Source organism: Necator americanus, chromosome III, assembly GCF_031761385.1.
Source record: "Necator americanus strain Aroian chromosome III, whole genome shotgun sequence".
NCBI lineage: Eukaryota > Metazoa > Nematoda > Chromadorea > Rhabditida > Ancylostomatidae > Necator > Necator americanus.
Window position 1 is genome coordinate 41,372,552 of NC_087373.1, and position 20,090 is coordinate 41,392,641.

A 20,090-nucleotide genomic window follows, 5' to 3' on the forward strand; every position below is an offset into this window, starting at 1 on the left:
TTAGAGACGTTTTTTCAAAAACCTTAACATTTCTGAATAGAAGAAATGTCTTAACGAAAAGTAAAGATTCACTGGTCCGTATTTGAAAAGGTAGTGGAGAATTACTGGACAGGACAATACCAGAGTTTTAAAAATTAGCTAGACGCATCATTTCAGGTCTAGTATTAAATGGTACGTGTGGTATTAATTGTTTGTATATGAATATCATGTACGAGAAAGAAGTATTGCATAATACATACGCAGTGGTTATGGCTCACAATAATCTTTTGCTTCACTATCATTCCCGAACCAACTTTTTGTAATAGTTGAGTTTCCCGTTGAGATTCACGGGACACTCAAATATTACAGTACATCTCGAATTCGGTTTTTTTTTGTTTGAAAATTGCAAATATCGGCTCTTCTTCAACGTCTGAGCATCGGGTAGACGTTGAATTTTCTTGTGCTGTTCAGAAACAGTCACCTGTCGTAAATTTTCGGTGAGCTTAGCCATTAATCCGTGTTCATTCTGTTTTCGCATGCGAAAAAACAGTAACACTGACGCAGTGTTCCCACATTCATTGCAGAAGGCTACTTCAGATATTTGCTTGTCATTTTCTTGCTGTATCTGCTTTCTACTAGTAGACATGCTCATAAACTCCATAAAATATGTTTTATTTTGATGTTTTATTGCAATACAAAAGATCCAAAGAATTTTTCTTATGCTGAAGTTCGTGTTCATATTATCCCTTGTCTCCGATTTTGAAGACGAGCTCTGCCAAAACTCAAAGTAATGACACTTCTGCTGGTCTTCTGTTACTCAATATATCCATAAATCTGATCTGGACTTCCCCTAAAGAATTTCTGATTAAGTAATGTTCATCATTATATGTCCAACTGACGTGCCTCCGGCCGGCTCATTGCTTCGTCGCACGTAAAGATGTTGTAATCGAGCCTGAGACACGCGATCATTTCCGGAAAGTGTTTGGCCCTACGCGATGGCAGCCCGATCTGGTAAGGCACTGTTTAAGTCGAGTTACCCCCCTCCCTCACTGCCGTTCCATCTATCTGCTGTATGCTGATTTTACTTGTCCGTTTCCTGCACGATCTACCAGAGGTTCGAATCCGCCCTAGTGCTCACCAAGCCTTTCTTCCCTCCGGGGTCGATAAATTGGTATCAGACTTGTCTGGGAGGATAAAAACACTGACTTGACACATCGGCTAGCCACCGCAAGTCCTTGTATAGGCCAGTTACACGTTTGTTAACCTCAAACTATTCTGAATTGAAGTGAACGGGGGCGCATCCCAAGCGGATTGATCAACGCCAGAAACTTTATCCTTTAACTTTACCTATGGAAGAGATATTGGTCTTCAAGCCAATATTGACGGCGCTACGGGTTCTACCAATTACAGCGTTATATCTGAAAAACCCCGGATTTCTATGCCGATTGTACGTGGAATCTCAAGCCATTCAGGTTCGAGACCACCATTTTCTTCTGGATGCTCTACATAGATATTCTGGAAATCCAGTCCATTAATCTGATCCTCCTTTGCTCCTGCTCTCGTTTGCTAAATCTTATTTGTTTTGTGACAACATGGGTTCGAGAGATATTGATAATGGTTCTGTGATTTCTTGAGTGGTTAAGCCCATAATTCATTTTATTTTTATCTTTAGGTTAAAGAAATACGTGAAATAACTGAGGGGCGCTCAGGAGGTATCCAAGCAAATTGGGTGCAGCCAAGGCGTATGCCTGCAGCAGCGATCGCCGCTACGCCTGCCCAAGCGCACTGTCCATCCTTAGGATCCGCCCACCTTGACGCCGAAAGCCTCCATGATATTTCTACTTGGATACCCTTATAAAACGAGCCTATAAGAAAATGAAATGGTAAAAAAAAATAAGCTCCACAATGAGATATCCGTTTGTGGATGAAGATTGCTCGATGAAAAATGACGGAAAAGACGTCATAGTTTCAATAATGACAGAAAAATGATGGAATAACAGGATGCAAAAGTAAAACCGACTTATTCACTGGGAAGGCTACGTAATGCGATGTTAGGTGTGACCTCCCTTGATCTCCTGTAAAGTCACACCCACCAAATAACACTACAAAATGTGAGATACTCACCAACTGTTTTCATAGTTCGAGGAAACAATGCAAATAAAGCTAATAAAAGTGAGTATAAGCTACAGGCGCATTTTGAGACACAAACTGATTGACATGTTTCAAAGGTTGCTCCGTATGATTGCGGTGAATGAGTATCGTTGCTTTGTTAAGGAGGACTATATAAGAGCTATATTTATAATATATTCTAATAGTTATGATTTCTATCTTTTCATGCGAATAGAAATTTGGCCTTAAGTTGTACGCTAGTTAGTCGCCGATCTATACATATATTTTAAGTATCACTTTATTTTTTTCCATGTTTAAGAAATCGATATGGCTAGAAACAATCGTTCGCTGGCGATCATACGGCATCCTATCCGCAAGATATGCCTGCAGGGATATTGTGTACCTGCAAGGCAGTTTTCACACCTGTCAGGACGATTGATAGCATCAACAATCAGTCAAACACCAAAACAATCTAACATAAAATAAAACAAATAAAAAACAAGTATGCTAAAATAAACCATGTTAGAAGGCTGCGAGAATAATACATACCACTAGAAAAATAAGGCGAATAGGATTTCAAAAACAAATAAAACCAAGCTCTAAGCTTTTTAAGTTTTGAACTCGATAAGAAGTAAGCTATCTCTTTAGTTTCACACACCACTCCATGCTCAACTACGCGAATTGCAGAGGTCATCATCACATTCCGCAGTTATTAGACCTTTGTCAATTTGTCTAGGCTCAGCTTTTAGTGTAGATGGTAGGGGCATCTTGCATGTGCAGTGGAAAGGTCTGCTGTTGCTACCGACCGCGGCACAGCACGATCATCGACGCAACCAACTCTTAAGGATATACTCTGACAGCCGCTTCGGGTAGCTCCCGATGCACACCTGAAATGATTTTTTCGTGATGTGTTACTTGTCAGTTTCTGGATTGATAACAACTACTCACCATCGCAGCATAACATACAATAGTTTCCTCTCAGTTGAATGTAGTTTTCCTGAACCTAGTAATCAAAACATTCATCTAATTAAGATCCTACAAACTTTCCAATGATATGGATGAGCTAAACATTCCTAAGCTAGGGTGAAATGACAACCTCAAATCTCCGTAGTAATTGATGAATGCTGCAACTATGATAGGCTTTTTTATCGTGGGGCCATATTGGAGGCTTCACCTATTTCCGTTCTTCATTAGTGAAAATCGTCAGTATCACTTTAGTTATTTCCTTGAATACGTCGCGCTGGTAGTCATTTGACATGAGAAATTTGTAGAGTTGTTGGGATTGTTAGCTTTCTAAATTTCTGATTACCATGTTTATGTTGTATTAAAGCTCAATATAGTTTTGCTTGTTTTCTTAAATGAACCGCTATTTCGAAGTGACAAACGCTTAAAAATAGCCGTAGTGTCATTCTGTATCTAATAAAATATGAATTATTATCAGTCCAAATTGTTTTTTTTTTTGTTAACCGGACTGATTTTTATTCTCTTCTAGACGTTGACCAGAAATCTGATATTTGTGGAAATGTGATTAGCTTCTATGGAACAGGTCAATTGTTGACTTCTCTCTTACCGCTCTCTCAAACCATCCCCATCCGAGCGCCTGCCGCTGATAACTTGGTTTGTTTATAAAAACAACCAGTGAGCCGGAAACGTTTCTATTCACATCGACATCTGTGTCGATCTGTGTCTGAAAGCACATATGGTCGCTTTCTCTCCTTGTCGGCGCATTTTGTCGAATCATAATCGGGCGTTCGAATCTTAAGTGCTAGTCGACGCGCTTCCAAAGATTTTCGTCAGGTTCGTGGCAACGCAAAAAAATGCATCTGTTTGTGCGACGGTTGCAGTTTTCTGTTTTGTTGCTTTCGAATATATGTTTTGTTCTCAAGTAAAGCATATCAACGTTGATGCCGAATTTCTTTTACTAATTTCTTAATCGGTAGTTTTTTTAGTTGCATAGCTGCGTAGTTTCATAATTTCGAGGTATCATGCTCAACTTCAAACTCATCTAGATTTTGAACATATAGCTACAGTTTCCTGTTTTCTTTTTTTAAAAGCAGATTTCTATCTCTTACAATGTCAATCCCAGTGAAATTGACTTTCTCCTTGTTTCCTGCAACAAAAATTTCAAGGATATGAGATGAAGCAGATAGCATCCGATAATCGAATGTTTTTTCTTCTATTCCGTGCATGTTTCTTCTGAACGTTACATCAACCAACACTATTTTGTGATAGACTCAACCATTGAGAGAAGTGTGGAAATGTGTTGCATTATTCTATACATATGTACGGCTTAAATAGCAACCAGCAATCATTTGTAAAATCGCTCATCTTCGCTAAGTGGAATTATGATCGTAGTAGTTTCGCGATTTACAACTGACGAGAATATGTATACAATACATAATACGTATGTAATAATGTAATAATGTATACATAGAGAATAGCTCAAACGCTCGCTAAGTATTTGGGACTGTCTTTTACGTGTTTGAAAATTAATGCGCACGGCAAAAACATAGAAAAGAAATCCTGCACAGAATCGCGTAACTACTAAGTCGCTTTTTGCTACATGCTCATGACCTGATGAAGATGTGCGCTTTCTCTGCCGAACTTTCGGTCATATTTCTTCATTAATTACGCCTGCGATTTCGAACATTCGTATCCCAGAATTTAGAAATCACTTTCTATTCTGAACTGGCCCTCAGTAATTCTATGAATCGCCTTGTATTCCTGTCTCGTGAAAATACCGCTTTTTCTGAACTCTTCTGGTCTTGGCGACATTTATCAGAACAGAACAATGTTGTCGACATCATTTGTCGGATGCTCTTTTCTGACCAAGACACGACGTTCATATTTTCACATTTGGACTCTTTTGTGCTTTTTTATAGACCGCTGCGCTTTTTTCTGGAACAACTGTGGAGAGTGCCGCTCTTCCTCAAATTTTTCCTTCAAAGGATTCTCCGTAGTTAGAGGCAGCGTCGGAAACGAGTGTGGCTCATCCTGAAAAACATTACGTAGGAACCTCATCATGTCCTACGGAGTAGGTTATTGCGTGCCACCATTGTACCGATCCCTTCAGCAGCCTATTGTTTGAATAGGCTGGTGAGAAGGCCACATCGATATTTGACCGCTCGCATTTGAATGCGGCGCGTGCACAAGACTGATGCGTTGCAACTGATTTCGTAGAAAAGAACGCTGTTTTCCACGTCATTTTTTTACGGTGATTAGGGGAAGATGAACGGAGTCACGTACGCTTCAGTAATCTACAACCTGAATTCTGCGTTTTTCTTATGGTTTCCGTACTATGTCAATTTTGTAATATGCTTCCTTTAATTGCCATCTTAGACGGAGGAAATTATTTACCTTTATTACAGCTTGAGGTGTTCACCGGCTATTAATGTTTAAAGGCATCATCCCACGAATCTGGAGTGGTACGGATTTCCGGCGGAGCATTCGTATACGGGATCGTAGATTACTGAGAGAAGAGTGATTCCGTCCATTTCTTCCTAATTGCCGTAGAAAGCGGCCCGGAAGATACGGCTTCGAGCGTTCCGGCGCACTATTTTCCACAAGGAGTTCGACTGGAGCACGCCAGCCTTGTGCACGCGCGTATCTTCCGGGCCGTTTTTTACTGCAATTAGGAAAATATGGACGGAATCACACCCCTCTCCATAATCTATTATCCCGTGTACAAATACTCCACCTGAAATCCGCACCACCTCAGATTCGTGGTATGCTGCCTTGAAAAAAACTACTTCTTGAACAAAACCTTATTCATATCGGTTCGAAGGGACAAACACGTGCTGAATGGAATTTCACTAACTATACGATAGGCTGAAATTGAGGATCAGTATCGTGGAGCTGTATCACTCCGGAAGTGTGCGATCACGCGTTTTTTTGCAGCAGAAGAGCTTTACTTGCGTAGTAGTTTTCAAATGAAAAAGTATTCTTCGAAATGTCAACTGTGCGTTAAATCTCAGCAGCTGCAATTGAAAAAAGGAGAAAAATTCACTTTCTGTCAAACGATTCTCGTATTATCTGCCTTTCTACTCTATTTAAAATAACTTTTCTTTATATTTTCCAGTTATGAATCCATGTTTGATTTATTGTATTCGGTATCGTTTTTTGTTTTTGTTGTGTTCAAATTTTCTTGCATTTCGTTCTCTTCGTCCGTCTTTCTTTTCCATCTTTCGTGTGTTTACACTGACGCCGGTAACCTTTACAACGAGAGTGAACTAGAAGGATACCATGTTGGCGTATCGATGCACTTATGTTCCCCCATTTCCTTTTCCTTTCTTTTTCTTTCTCTTTGGCACGCCCTGAGCCTTAAATATTAGTCTTCTATTTTCTACCTTGCTGCAGTTCTTTGCCGATAAGATTTCCAACAAGAATTCCGCGAATATTTAGGTTATTGTCTGCGCAATGAGTCATCTATCGATTTGTGACCTTGTGCTGTGTTCGTCACTCATTTGATCTCATTCCTTCTTAGCAGTCGCCGCGTATTTAATTGCCACGTTCTCATTCTGCTTTCCCCTCTACATTTTTGCACTCGGCTTCTGCACGTTGTATCCGTCTTAAGCCCCATCTTGACGTAATCTGGTCAAGAACCATGCTTGAAACATTTTGCAAATAGTTTTTGCATGCTCGCTTGCATTTTTTCTGTCAGACTGTTTTCTTTCTTTTTGCAGACGTTCTTAGCAGACTGTTTTTTTATGGCTTCGTCTCGTGCTGCTTGGATCTTCGCTACTGAGTTGGGTCAATGCAAAAGTCCATGTGAAAAAATGTGTGCTTAGTTGTTGCGTAGCTAGCGAATCATGTGAAAACTGTATTCATAGCTGTTAACATCAGCAAATCTTCCCTTAATGTGGATCTTGCGATTACAAATTGTACTTCCTCGTGCGTTTTAGCACTCGTAATTTTGTGCACTCTGAGTTTAGTCATCGCTAGTAACGCATAAAAACAGTTGTGACTGTACTGTTGTTGAGGTACTTTCCTGTCGTGTCATCACTAGCGAATTTTACTAGACAATCAGCGCCCATCGATGCGATTCGTTATCGCAGCAGGAGATGGTGGTTTCTTCTAGTGTATTCTTTATTTTTGTTTGCTCACTGATCGCCTGATCATTCGCTAGTCGATCTTTTTAAGAATAATGGTTTTGTTTTTACAAAAAAAAGGAAAGCTGAATTGGTTCGAGGTCAGCTTTTATTGGAATATTTTCACTTTGAGATTATCAACTAACTTGTTTTTGTTGATTTCTACTTTCATATCTATCCCTTTTTGTGAATAATTTGATGAGTTTTTTTTTTTAAATGTATATCTTTTTTCCGGTTGCATATTTCAGCAGTGAGCTTTTTTCGCCCACAACAGAACAGAGGGAGCTCAAAAGCCTACGACCTGAGGGGCCTGCCTTTGTTTTAAGAATGGTGATCAGAACGAAGGAACCCGTGCGTTTCTTTACCACACACATCTTCTCCATATCCGAAGTTTTGTCCCAGGTCGAATGCGTGTCGCAGTAGCATGTGTAAAAAAAGCGCTTAATAAAAGTAGCGTTTGAATAAACACTAGAGACAAAAAGCTTCTTTCAAAATAAAATGTTTTCCTTATATGCTTTCGAAATCTACCTACTCTTTACTACTAATTTTCGTAAATTAAAGGCATCATCCCACGAATTTGAGGTGGCGCAGATTTCAGGTGGAGTATTCGTATACGGGATGGGAGACTATGGAGAGGGGGGTGATTCCGTCCATTTCTTCCTAATTGCCGTAAAAAACGGCCCGGAAGATGCGGCGCCGCACTAGGCTGGCGCGCTCCAGTCGAACTCCCTGTAGAAAATAGTGCGCCAGAACGCCTGAAGCCGGGCCGTTTTTTACGGCAATTAGGAAGAAATGGACGGAATCACCCCCTTTCTATAGTCTCCCATCCCGTATACGAAAACTCCACCTGAAATCCGTACCACCTCGGATTCATGGAGTGATGCCTTTAAGCTAGGACGCAGGTTTTTGAGTTCTCTAGTTCTTTTGCATTGAGTGTGCAGTGATCCTATTCTTGCTTTGTGGCACAAATTTAGCCCAAGGCAATGATGCGAATGATTGAATAGCTCATTTGCGCGTGTTCATTTTTCGTCTCCACGTGATTTGTTTACACCGCCGCTGGTCAGCCGACCCATAAGCTTTGCGATCTCGCTCGATGAGACAACTGACTTCATCGTCTAGCATTATGACGTTCTGCACCGACTACATCTGTTCTGGCTACTACTTGCCTTCACAATCGGCGCTTTTCTTAGCTGAGAAAATTTCCTTCTTTTTCTCCTGATGATGTTCTCATACCAGTGAAAATTTGCAGAAGCTCTATTTTTTAGTTCTAATTGCTCCGAATTTTTGTGTAATTGTGGCAGTTCTGCGCGGCCGAGATTCCCGCTATAATTTGCAACGGTTAATTTTGCTTAGCTAGAACAGGCATATTCGAGGTTGGCGGTTTTTGTGATATCACGACAATGTCTACGCGAATTGTGCCGCTATTTTGTCCAGTGTACTCGTGGAGAGAAGACTGGCTCGCTGTACTCATTCAGGATAAGCTCCTCGCTTCGTTAGCATCCGTTACCTGGTGCATCGTTCGTTGGAATTTTTCTTTTCCCTGGGCTTCTAGAGGAATTTATGCATTAGTTGGCAACCTTTTTCTTTGATTCGACAGTGATTTTTCTGGATTGGATTTACTTTTTCTTCCTTTTCAGATGGATTTTAGCACTTATCTCCGTGCTAGATATAAGCAGTAAAAGAAACTCATTCCTGTTGCTCTAATCCCCAAAGTCCTTGCTTCGAGTCTTCATTAAAGTTTTCAGATGACTATTTTTCCTATCTACTTTCGTTCGTCCCCAAGGTTTCTTTCTGTCATAGAAATTCTACTATTTTATCATTATTTATTTCATTTGGATCACATGTGCTACGAAATGCATCATCGTAATCTGATATAAACTTTGATATAAACATAATTGACATTCTCCGATGTAAACAATAATTGAGTGCAGTTCTTACGAGCACTCTCAAGGCTAAAAATCTTGGTTCGAAATGTGCTGATGGAGTATTTGTAATATTTGCATCCCACCAAGGCTTTATTTCTTTTCTAAGAATTAATGTTGGAGCCGAAAATCAGGAGTGTTGCTTCGTTTTAGAGTCTTACCAATCTGTGACCTTATCGTTCCATGAATTGTTAATCTCTCAAAAATTTCCAACTCATCTATCGATTGCTACTTGCTTCATTTGGTTTTTCTTTGTTTTATCTTTCTATACACCAAAATATTTCACTGAAAATAGTCCCGTTCATTCTTGAGCTATTTATTTGAATTTTTTTGGTAATGTCAAGATTTCTTTTTAAAACTACCTACATCTAGCAATTTTGAGCTTTTGACCTATGACCAGATGTGGTAAAAAACAAGAAATCCTACTACAATTGTCGGAGGAAATGCGTCTTGGTTCAGTAATTAAGTTCCTGTTCCTTTTTGGATAAATTTTTTTCGAATAACGTGTTGAAGATTTTCTTTGAAGTAATTATTATTATAGTTTTTTTTCCTCCTTCCTCCTTTCACATTCTGCCAGCCTAAGAGAGACACTAGTAGGAATCTTGACCACCTCTTTTTTCTCCTTTTTCAACTTCTGGGAGGCTATTTTGGCGAATTTTTGCACATCTTTCTTAGAGTGTTTTCATTACTCTTTTTCGTTCACAATTTTAACTTTTTCAGTTCCTAAACATTAAAACGATTGTTGTTTTGCCAGAAAGCGTTATTTATGCTGTTCTCTTATTTGTGTGAGCGATTTAGAATGCTACTCGTAAATGCGAGGAATTATTGTGTGAATGCATGTATGATTGTTAATTGACGAATGCGCACAGTAGGTCTGTTAGAGCAGCGCAAATGGCCCATTCTTACTTATGCACACGCACATCCCATCCCTGCACGTCTAATAACTGTTAATAGCCACCACTTATCTGTTTGGATCTGTTCACTAGAACGGGATAAGAATGACCCACTAGTGAGCTACAAGTGTGCTGATATGGGAATAAACAGACTGGACGGCTTCAATCAATGTGTTTTACCAGTGTTACGAGCAGTCGGTGTTATTTAATCGATTCACATGCTAATTCTATGAACTCTTCTGATGATTTGAGTATGAAAGTGGTGTTTTATTTATTGCATTTGCTAGCTTTTTCAGTAGGGATCAAATTATCCCCTAGTGTACTTCATGGGTAACTGCAGAGCGTAAATATCGATCCAAGTCATTGAAATTAATTGAAGCCATATGAGTCTATGAGAACCGCACCCAACCGTCTCCTCATAGTTTGGTCATAAAAAAACTGAGTAAAGTAAAAACTGGCTTTTTTCTAATCTATGGAAAAAAAAACTCACTACACCGCTTTCAGATCGATGAAATGTGTTCCTCACAAAAGAATGAATTTCTACCCAGCAAATTCGATTTAAGCGGTTGTCAATATTGCTCTGGATTCTTAAAAGAACTCATTACGCGGCTATTTTTTTTTCTCCTAATCTATCACTTCTCCGTCTAATCGCAAAAGTGCGTTGCGCCATTGTGTGAGTACCACTTTCTTTCTTCTTTTTTTGCATGCGAGTGTTGTGCCTACAGTTCATAGGAAACGTCTTCTGCTCACCGCTTCGAATGTTTCATTTCAATTTGAAAGCAAATCTTTCTTCGGTATAACTGTTGAGTCGTTTACTAAGAGATTAGTTCAATGAATTTAATCAAACGTTAAGATTGTTCCTTTGAAAATATTTGTTAATTTGATTAATAAAGAGGAAAAATGAATCTTGAAGTGAAATAATAGAATTAGATATAGTGAGGAATGGCAGCTAAATTTTTGCTTTGCTCTCCCTTCAACTTAGTTCGAATTTTGCTTGTCCTTCTCTTACTAAATTTCCGAATGATGACGTTGTGAATTCGTAGAAAACAACGAAGAACATTAGGTTGTGATCCAGCTTGATATTATTTTAGTTTAGTTTTTTTCCGCTCAGTGTTCCTCACTTACATGGACTTATTGTGAAGCCACGTTGCTGTCACTTCAGTAATCTCTATTCCTCTCTGTCAAGAACGGTTCTTCACCTCTTAGAAGAAATCCTACGTCATTTGGCGCAATGCTTATTTACACGGCTTTAATCATAATGTCCAACCAGTTTGTTGGAGTTTTCTTTCATGTGGCTATTAAGCACACCAAGATTAATCCACCCATGTACATAAGATCCGTAGAATTTGTTGTAGTTTTTGATCTTGCTCCTGGGCTATCAATTAGGGTAAGGATCTCTGGACTAACTGTAATTGCTACATAGTAGATCAGTTTTCCATGAATCAAATTCGTTGCAGAAATCATCATATTAAGGAACTCTTTCATAATACTTTGCCATATGTGAAATAACTGATATGCGTTTATTTATGTACATTTTATTGCGTGTTAGTGTCCACCGATACGTCATTCACGAACATTCATGCGTCAGTCGGAGCCGTTGCTTCGACCCTTTCACTTTGGACGATTGCCGAAAGGACCCTTTTAGTGTTGGACAGCTGACAGAAGGGATCCTCATTGCTTGAGCTGCGTCCCATGAGCTAAACCCCCTTCACCTGGGAGGGACTCCTCAGTACTGCACCTATGTTCGTGAGAAAAGAAATCGGATGAGAATTGGGACCCTTTTAGTTGTTATATCGAAGAAATCCTATTTTTGTTGTGCCTGAGAGTAACAATAAGAATTCAAAAAAGTGATCGAAGCAATGATTATTGTCCGTTTCTTTTTTGATAACTAACCTAATTTTTTTTAAAACTATTTTTGTTTCGGCCATCAGTGAGAATTAGTGGATATAAGTTTACGGAGAGCGTTTGCTAGCACCCTTCTTATCCTGTAATGGATCCCTTATTGGGTGTGGCATAATCAGTGCCCGGACCTAACTTTTATCCTGTTGAAAACCTTACTTATTAATCTTAGGTTCTTTTGAATCAATCTATCGAGGTGTTATGACCCATGAGTGTTGCGATGACCTCTTATCCTGCGAGGCTAAACCTTACGCCATTCATAGATTACTCCCATCCGCTTAGAATCAATCGATATCCACACCAGGGTACAACTTGATCGTTGTTCGTAATGCAATGCTGCTGTCTGAGTTTTTTGGTGCGTTAGTGCGTCTCTATTTAGGAGTGTGATTCATGTGTTTATTACACAATTTGTACTTGTTGTTTTCAGCTCGTTTCTTTAATCGTTCACCCTCAAGTCGTTTCTCGTATTCAAGACGAACTAGACGTGGTCATTCGGCTGATTCGCCATTTCGTCGAGCTATACCGTACAGATCTACCATTGGACCAGGTTGTATCACTATTTTATTGTATTACCTGTTTTTTTTTTTAGAAATCTTATCAAGGAACAATTATGTGGAGTAATTTTTGCACATTCACTATAGATCGTCATCTCTCAAGTTATGAACCTCGTTTAACAAAAACGGTCTCATATTCTTAGCATTCTTAATTTCATTCGCTGTTGTCAGTTTTCCCATGAGCTACCAATATTTTATTACCTACTATGTGATATTTTACCGCAAATGAACAGCGTCCACAGTATAATTCTAGGCTCCTTCCTCTCTCAGGAAAAAAAACTAGAAATATTCGATTATATAGACAAATTCTTTCATAATTTCGCGAAATTCAGACGCAAACAGAATGAGTGGGTCTTTTTTTCTGGCACATTTCTCGCTTTAAAATAGAGCAGGAACGCATATATATATATATATATATATATATATATATATATATATATATATATATATATATATATATATATATATACCAGTCTGAACGTCCGGCTAAAGCCGGACTTCAGACTTTCTGTGGTGTTCGCTTCGCTCCCCTTCACCGATCAACCAAAATTAACAGTAGTGGCATTTTCGGCGCAATTGGACTTGTGTATCTCCAACAATCTTTCTTCCTTTTTATACTATAACTAGAAGCGAAAGATTTCATAGTCTTCTTTCTCAACGCGTCAGTTCTACATTTGGAGAACATTCGAACTTCAGCTTCAAACACCCATACCAATATATTCTAGACAAAGTTTAAAAGAATCACGCGAAATATGGGTTTTCCTCTTGTTTTCCCAAACAGTTATCAAAGAAGGATGTTTTAGCATAAAATGACGTGAAAGACATCTTCCTACCTATAAAGATAACGTTCCACGTCAGATCACATAAACATCTTGCTGCTATTTAAGCAGCCGTTTGCATGCGTATTTCTGAGAACGGCATGCTATTAACTTGAGGCGAACGAAGAAAGAAATAGACACGCGCAGGAGTCGTAAAGGTGAAAAGCAAAGCGCCCATGGCTATGAAACGGCTGCGATCATCTATCTTTTGCGTCTTGCACACGAAGTTATCACGTACCATTTCGAAGCCTGTGGACCCGTCGCACCCCCTTCTATAAGTATCTGACGCCGGTGGATTCGTCGCATCCCTTTCTAGAGATATCTAACGCCGGTGGACCCTCGCACCCGCTTCTATAGACATTTGGCGCCGGCGCACCAATCTGACGCCGGTGGATCCGTCGCACCTCCTTCTATAGGTATCTAACGCCGGTGGATCCGTCGCACACACACACACACACACACACACACACACACACACACACACACACACACACACACACACACACACACACACACACACACACACACACACACACACACACACACACACACACACACACACACACACACACACACACACACACACACACACACACACACACACACACACACACACACACACACACACACACACACACACACACACACACCTTCGTTAAGTAATAGTTGATATTTTCTTTGATATTCGCGTATTGCAACAGAAATACCTTTTTTGAGTTGACTTTGTTAAAGAATCCATCCACGGTTGTCTTACAACAAATGTATTCTTAATTTATCATTTGTTGGTGATTCTGCGAAGCTTGTGGGTGGAGCAAATATGATGTTCTCCAACTATGGTCTCGAAATTTGATAAAGTCGAAGGCAACTAAGATTGAAAGGGAATCCATGAAATAAAGAAAAATTGTGACGTTTTTTCCTCTTGAAAATTCCCTTGTGATCCTGCAAAACTGGTCCATGACAAGATCTCGTCATTGGTACAGAACAATTTTATTGTTGTAGAAAGCTTGAAGCAGGAATTTCATAACAGATTTATGCATCGAAACGAGAACATTGCGCACCGATATGCATTTATGTCGTCGCGTCTTAATGATTTTTTGCTAACTCAAACTGTTCTTCTTCACCTTCTTTCCTGTTCTCGTTGTTTCTTCGTTGCTGCTATGTAGAAGACAGCTTTATGAAAAATATTGTACTTCTCTGAAGCGGTCTTTAGTATGTGACTAACATCTTAAGTCATTTTTTTTATTAACACCTTGAGTTAGAAAATACCAAATTCAAGTTGGCACAGGAAAAGACATGACTTTTGAAGAGTACTAACTACTACTACACTTACATCATATGCAAAATTTTTTTTTGTCGAATTGGTTTTCTCCAGATAGCAGACACTTGAATTGAATGGTACAACCCGCTGACTACCTAGTTTTTTTAAAGTAATACTACTAATCGTTTGGAACCATTCGTCTGTTTCCTAGCGCTCTATTCCAGACACCATCAACTATGAACAGGGGCAAATTTCACTTTAGTTATTAGTAGGTTGGATGTATTACTAAAATGCAATGGGTCTTCGGAATAGTTTTTCAGCGTCACCATTCTACACGAACGTTTTTGCAGTATTTGACAGTACTGACAAGCAAGTCCTTCTGTCTCGAGTAGATGGTTGCTCAAAAAATTTGTAGTAGAATTTTCGGACAGAATTTCTTGAACGTTTCAAATCAAGTTAAGAACTAGGAATTAGGGTCAGACTAAAGCAAAATCTTCTAATACACACTCACGGGTCTCTCTTATTTGTGTTTCTTTAAGTCTAACAAAGGGGCAGAGATGTTGGAATGAGCAAGAAATAGAATTGACTTACGATTAAAACTTTTAAGTATCTCGAAATGATAGGACAATTGATGAGATAGTAGTTTTATAAACTCCTTGAGGCTTTAGATGAAATAATTTGTAGGTTTGATTGTATTCCTTAGTGGAGTTGTTCATTTCAACTGTTTCCTTTCCCATAAAAAATGTCCTCTTCATTTTGCCACCAATCATTTCATCGCTTTTGGTTTCGAAGTACTTTGAGTCTCTTCTGTCTGCTTTCCATTTTATAGATATCCATTTTTTTAATACTTGAAGGATTAGTTCGGAATAATTTCTCTTTACATACATTAAGCGGACAATTTTCCAGGAACCATGTTAGTTCCCGGCCAACCGCAGTTACCTCCGATGCCACCAGAGGATCAACTGGCGACAATGTTTGACCAAGTGTTGGTAAGTGTTGGTTGTCCAATTTAGCGCATACTAAGATGAGCTCTTTTACTTCTGAAAATTGTGTGTTTGGTTGTGATATAAGCTCTTCAAGAGTTTCTTCTCAACTTGAACGCTACAAGAGGCAGCATCTTTGATTCATTGCATCTCGTTCCATCGAGGATCTGGCTCGTGCAGAGTTTTTATGTGCAAAAGATGAGTGTCGTCCTCGGGATGTACAACAATAGCGGCGCGCTGTTCGCAAACGACCACTTCACCAGTCTCTTAGTGCGGAAAAATCCTAAAATGGATGTTTCCTCTATCTGATCTTTCCAAAAAAAAAGAAAAGCCGAAATGCTTGTTTTCAAAATGATCGTGACATTAGTATTGAAATGAGGTTCAAAGAGAAGCAAGGTATAGGATCACTGACCCAAGTGCAGGACTAACATTTGATAAAAACAAAGACAATGAGACGTCCTTTCCGGGTCATCTATGTAACTTCTCTCTTTGCTTCTTTTTTATTTTCTGTTTAAAATTGATGTGAACTCTTATGGATGTCTGCAGTCGTGATTTATCGATAATATTCGATGTTTTGGTAGCTACCATACTTCGAGGACAAGATTTGAAGCTCAGGGGTATGATTTGAACACTAGAGCCATAACTATAGATACTTTGAAGGCTATTCAGCCCAAAGTTCTTAGAGGCAGTACACCATTCATTTGAAAAAGTTGTGTAACATGTGGACATAAATGTCGCTCTAAAGAAACAGACCGGGTTCTTTGCAGTCAGTATAGTTGAAGGCACCATACCACGAATCTGACGTGGTGAAGAAATCTGCGGAAGAAGTCGGAGATAGGGTTGCAGATTGTGGAATCAGGTGTTGTTCTGCTAATCTCCCTCTGATCGTCGTAAGAAAAGGCGTTCAAGACGACGTTTTCTAAGATGATTTCAGTTGTAAGGCGCCACTCTTGTGTGCTGCATCCAAGTGCAAGCGGTTTAAAATCTATGATGTCTTCTCAGCAGCTTATTTAAGTGAATCCAATGATTAAGCTGCTGAGGGGACCGGAACGTGTACATAGAAGGGCGTTCTAACATAGTAGGAACTAAAGCAGTTCCCGCGCGGCTTTTTTTAAGCGATGACTGAGGAGAAATGAGCGGAACCACCCCAAATTCCAATCAATCTACAACCTGTCTAGCTTCTCCCACAGATTCCCTCACATTCGTGGTATGCTGCCTTTAAAAACCTAATTTCTGGAAGGGAACTTTTTTCTCTGTCCACGATTATGCTACCAAAGGTGGCGTACCACAAAATTCACGATGTTGGAACCTCGCTGTAGTTAAGTAGCAGTAGGGTTGTAGTTAACGAATATGATCGTGATTACGCTCAGTTTCCACCGGAAATCCAGAAAAAACAGATTGGTTGGATTGGTCTCCAATGACTGCTTATTACTGATATTAGAAGGACTGATATAATCTGCGACGCGTCTACGATTGTGCACGTTGAGGTGCTTCTGCTGCTTAACTGAGTTAGATTAATTGAATTGTGGAATATTAACGGAATTGCTCATGTTCTATCGCGTAACAAATTGCATCCTCTGTATTTCTGGAGGACCGATGCAATCAAGGTTGTTTTTTTCTTTTTTTCTCAATTACTAGGCAAAGTCGAGGGTGATCACGTCTATTCTCGTGAGGTACACACTTACCCCTACCTTTGGGAAGAGAGATCCCAACCCAGATAATTTTGTAGTGTGCTGCCTTTGAAGAAGCGGTACTCCCTTCAGGAGTTAGGGAAATTTCGATCGGAGTACATCCGAAGAATTGTTCAGTTGGTTCGTTTCTCTTATCTTAAATTAAGGTATGTATGGACCCCTTCAATTTGTTCGCCCTGAACAAACCAATAGAGTTTTTACAATGAAGTCGACAATTCGTGGATAATGACCTGATAGTGATCGCTGACCATTATTTGTATGAGGATCATTATCTGTAACCCCGTCGCCTTCATTCTTGGGGTGAACATTGGGGAATATGCTATAATTTAGTCCGACAAAGAGACGTTCAGTCCGGACAAATCATTTGGAATTTGCGAAGTTCTGATTATTTTGCATGGGGTGTATCCTAGAGTTTCTTACGTTGTACAGAATAACATTCCGTTTTGTTAGATAATAAAGTGAATAAAGTACGCTGAGAATAATCCATGTACAAATGAAAGTTTGAATATCAGCGGAAATATGGTGGAAATTTTGAGAAAATGGAAAGGGCTCGAGGAAAAAGAGGAAAGGTGGAAATAGGATGATGAAAATTCTGGTATGATGGTCTAAAAACGAATAAAATCTGAAGAAATCTAGTAATGTTTGTAGAAAATCACTGTAAATATCAGATTACGAATAGTGGGAACTGAAGTTTTATCTACTTACTTTTTTTTAAACTAGAACATGAATATCAGCTGAAAAAAGTCTTAGCAAACAATAATTTCTGGCTGCAACTGCATCTAAATTTTACTTTTTTTCCAGAAACAAATGGACTTGCCAGTGGACAAAGTACGAATACTAAAGGAATATAATAATGAGAAGAAATGGAAGGTGGTCGTAGATAGTGTAGGTTTTAATAATTTGTAATGGTTTCTTACCTTCCATCATTCCTCTTTTTATTTCTAAATCAAGTAAGTTTTAGAGAGTTATATCTACTTTTTTAGTAGCAAATCAGTAGATTGCCCTTAAGTTGACTAAGTAAACAGCTACGTGAAGGTGAAATTTAAGTATTTTAGCAAGGCATGAATGCACATGTGGATCCTGCGAGCTATCTGACGAAACTGTCTTATTTTCTTGACAAGAAGACATTGAAAAAGAATAAGAAAGTTCTTGGGGACGAAACATCAACTGCTGTTTTAAAACATATTGAGATATCGTTAAGAACAAATAGCGTTGAGTAAGTCAACTACCTTATCATTTTCTTTACTCCCTATTGGAGTTCAATGCGATAAAGTTGTAAAATATGGTACGAGTGTGAGTGTGGGAAAATAAGCGAGCTTTTCTTACAGCTGGGTGATACAATTTTTGAATCCACCGAATAATGGATTACAAGTTCTTGTGGAATACATGAACCAGCTGTTGTTGGAAGCGTCTTCACAAGCGTTAGTCTTCAATATCGCTACATTTGTTCGTAGATTCTGACGAAATTATTACGAAAATCAATTAAGATGTACGGAAACTCCAGCAGGATCCGCTGTGGACTGCGCAGATCATGTAATACCTTCGAGCTCCTCAGGTTCTACGGTTACTTCGGCTTCCTTGTTCAGAAAAAGTACGTTTATTTTATCAGGTTCAGTTTCTCATGTTAAGATGTTTAACTGTTTACTAGAAATCACACGTGACGCCGCTAAATCTGCTAAGTCCATATCAGTCTGATAGATTACTAACAACACTGAATAAATGAATGTTAACTTGCTTTTGAAACTCCGGGGAAACTTTGTTCCGGTTAAGTTTAGTGATCGAACAATGAATTTTTTGTTAAAAACTTTCATAGTGGTTCTCATCTGTAACCTTGAATTTGAACTTTTCCAAGAATTCCATCCCTCGATGAGAAATCACCTAAATCTGAACTTGCACTCGACGACGAAATTTTTGCGCCGGATGACCGCAACGCGTTTCCCGTTTGCCCTTCTGTGCTTGGCGTTAATTCTTTTATTCCCTCTACCCCGCCTAAGTCAGCCTGTCGTTGCTATCCGGGAAAAGAATGCAGTTCTGTATTCACGTTGTCGCACAACGAAAATTCTGTGTAGGACTAGAAGACTGAGTGTTGTCATTCCTGATCCAATCTCTTCATTGTAGTGTAATTTGCTATCCTTGGGACACCATTTTGAATCTAGTTTATATTCACCCCACCTTTCCGCTAATTTCTCCATAATGAGGGTTACGAGCTGTTTTGTTGCTTGGAGTGGTCGCAAAATGTGTAAAGTCAGTAAGTGTTGCCGGGACGAAAAAATCACCGTAGTAATTCCATGATGGAGTTCTTCGTGCCAAGGTAGAAGTCTTCAGCAAATAAAGAATTACGAGAAGTGGAAGACCACCTTTCGTGTAATCTAAAAAATAATGTACTTCGCTAGAAATTTGTTTAAAAATACATATCTGACACATCTGGTGGGATCGGACATACTTTGATCTCAGATTCTTTTCCATTATTTTCCAAGATATTTTCTACATGTTTTAATAATATTTCTCAGTGTAACTTTTTTGTTCCTTATCGGACAAAAATGCTAAACGTTTAGAAGTGGTTTTTCATCCTCACATACTATAGGGCGAGAAATTACATCAAATTCATCTGATATAAATAATTTACTGGCAACTACCTGTAAAGTTCATGGAAAATTAAGGTGAAGTATGAGAACTCACCCAATTGTTTCAGATCCCACAATAAGCTCTCGAACTACCAAAGTAATCAAAAACGTTGGCGAATTGGAAGATGACGTTCATGTGTGCATTATGTGCCTGAGGGCTATAATGAATAATAAGGTATGGTTCCTAACCTGAAAAACAATGTTGAAGTGATTTGTTCATTAGCAGAGAGACTCAATTGAGAATTTAATGTCCAAACACATCATGCGTATTAT

General features: G+C 39.1%; 1 protein-coding gene across 1 annotated transcript in view; it reads left to right on the top strand.

The window, feature by feature from the left end:
* Nucleotides 1-20,090, top strand: part of RB195_012523 (uncharacterized protein) — a gene marked incomplete at both ends in the record, with an annotated part of 51,550 nt that overhangs the window by 22,971 nt on the left and 8,489 nt on the right. Inside the window, 7 exons of the mRNA XM_064194423.1 lie at nucleotides 12,317-12,436; nucleotides 15,426-15,508; nucleotides 17,995-18,078; nucleotides 18,249-18,409; nucleotides 18,522-18,614; nucleotides 18,681-18,784; nucleotides 19,886-19,992. Of these exons, the coding sequence (XP_064052006.1) occupies nucleotides 12,317-12,436; nucleotides 15,426-15,508; nucleotides 17,995-18,078; nucleotides 18,249-18,409; nucleotides 18,522-18,614; nucleotides 18,681-18,784; nucleotides 19,886-19,992 (752 nt within the window). The remainder of the gene's footprint in view (nucleotides 1-12,316; nucleotides 12,437-15,425; nucleotides 15,509-17,994; nucleotides 18,079-18,248; nucleotides 18,410-18,521; nucleotides 18,615-18,680; nucleotides 18,785-19,885; nucleotides 19,993-20,090) is intronic.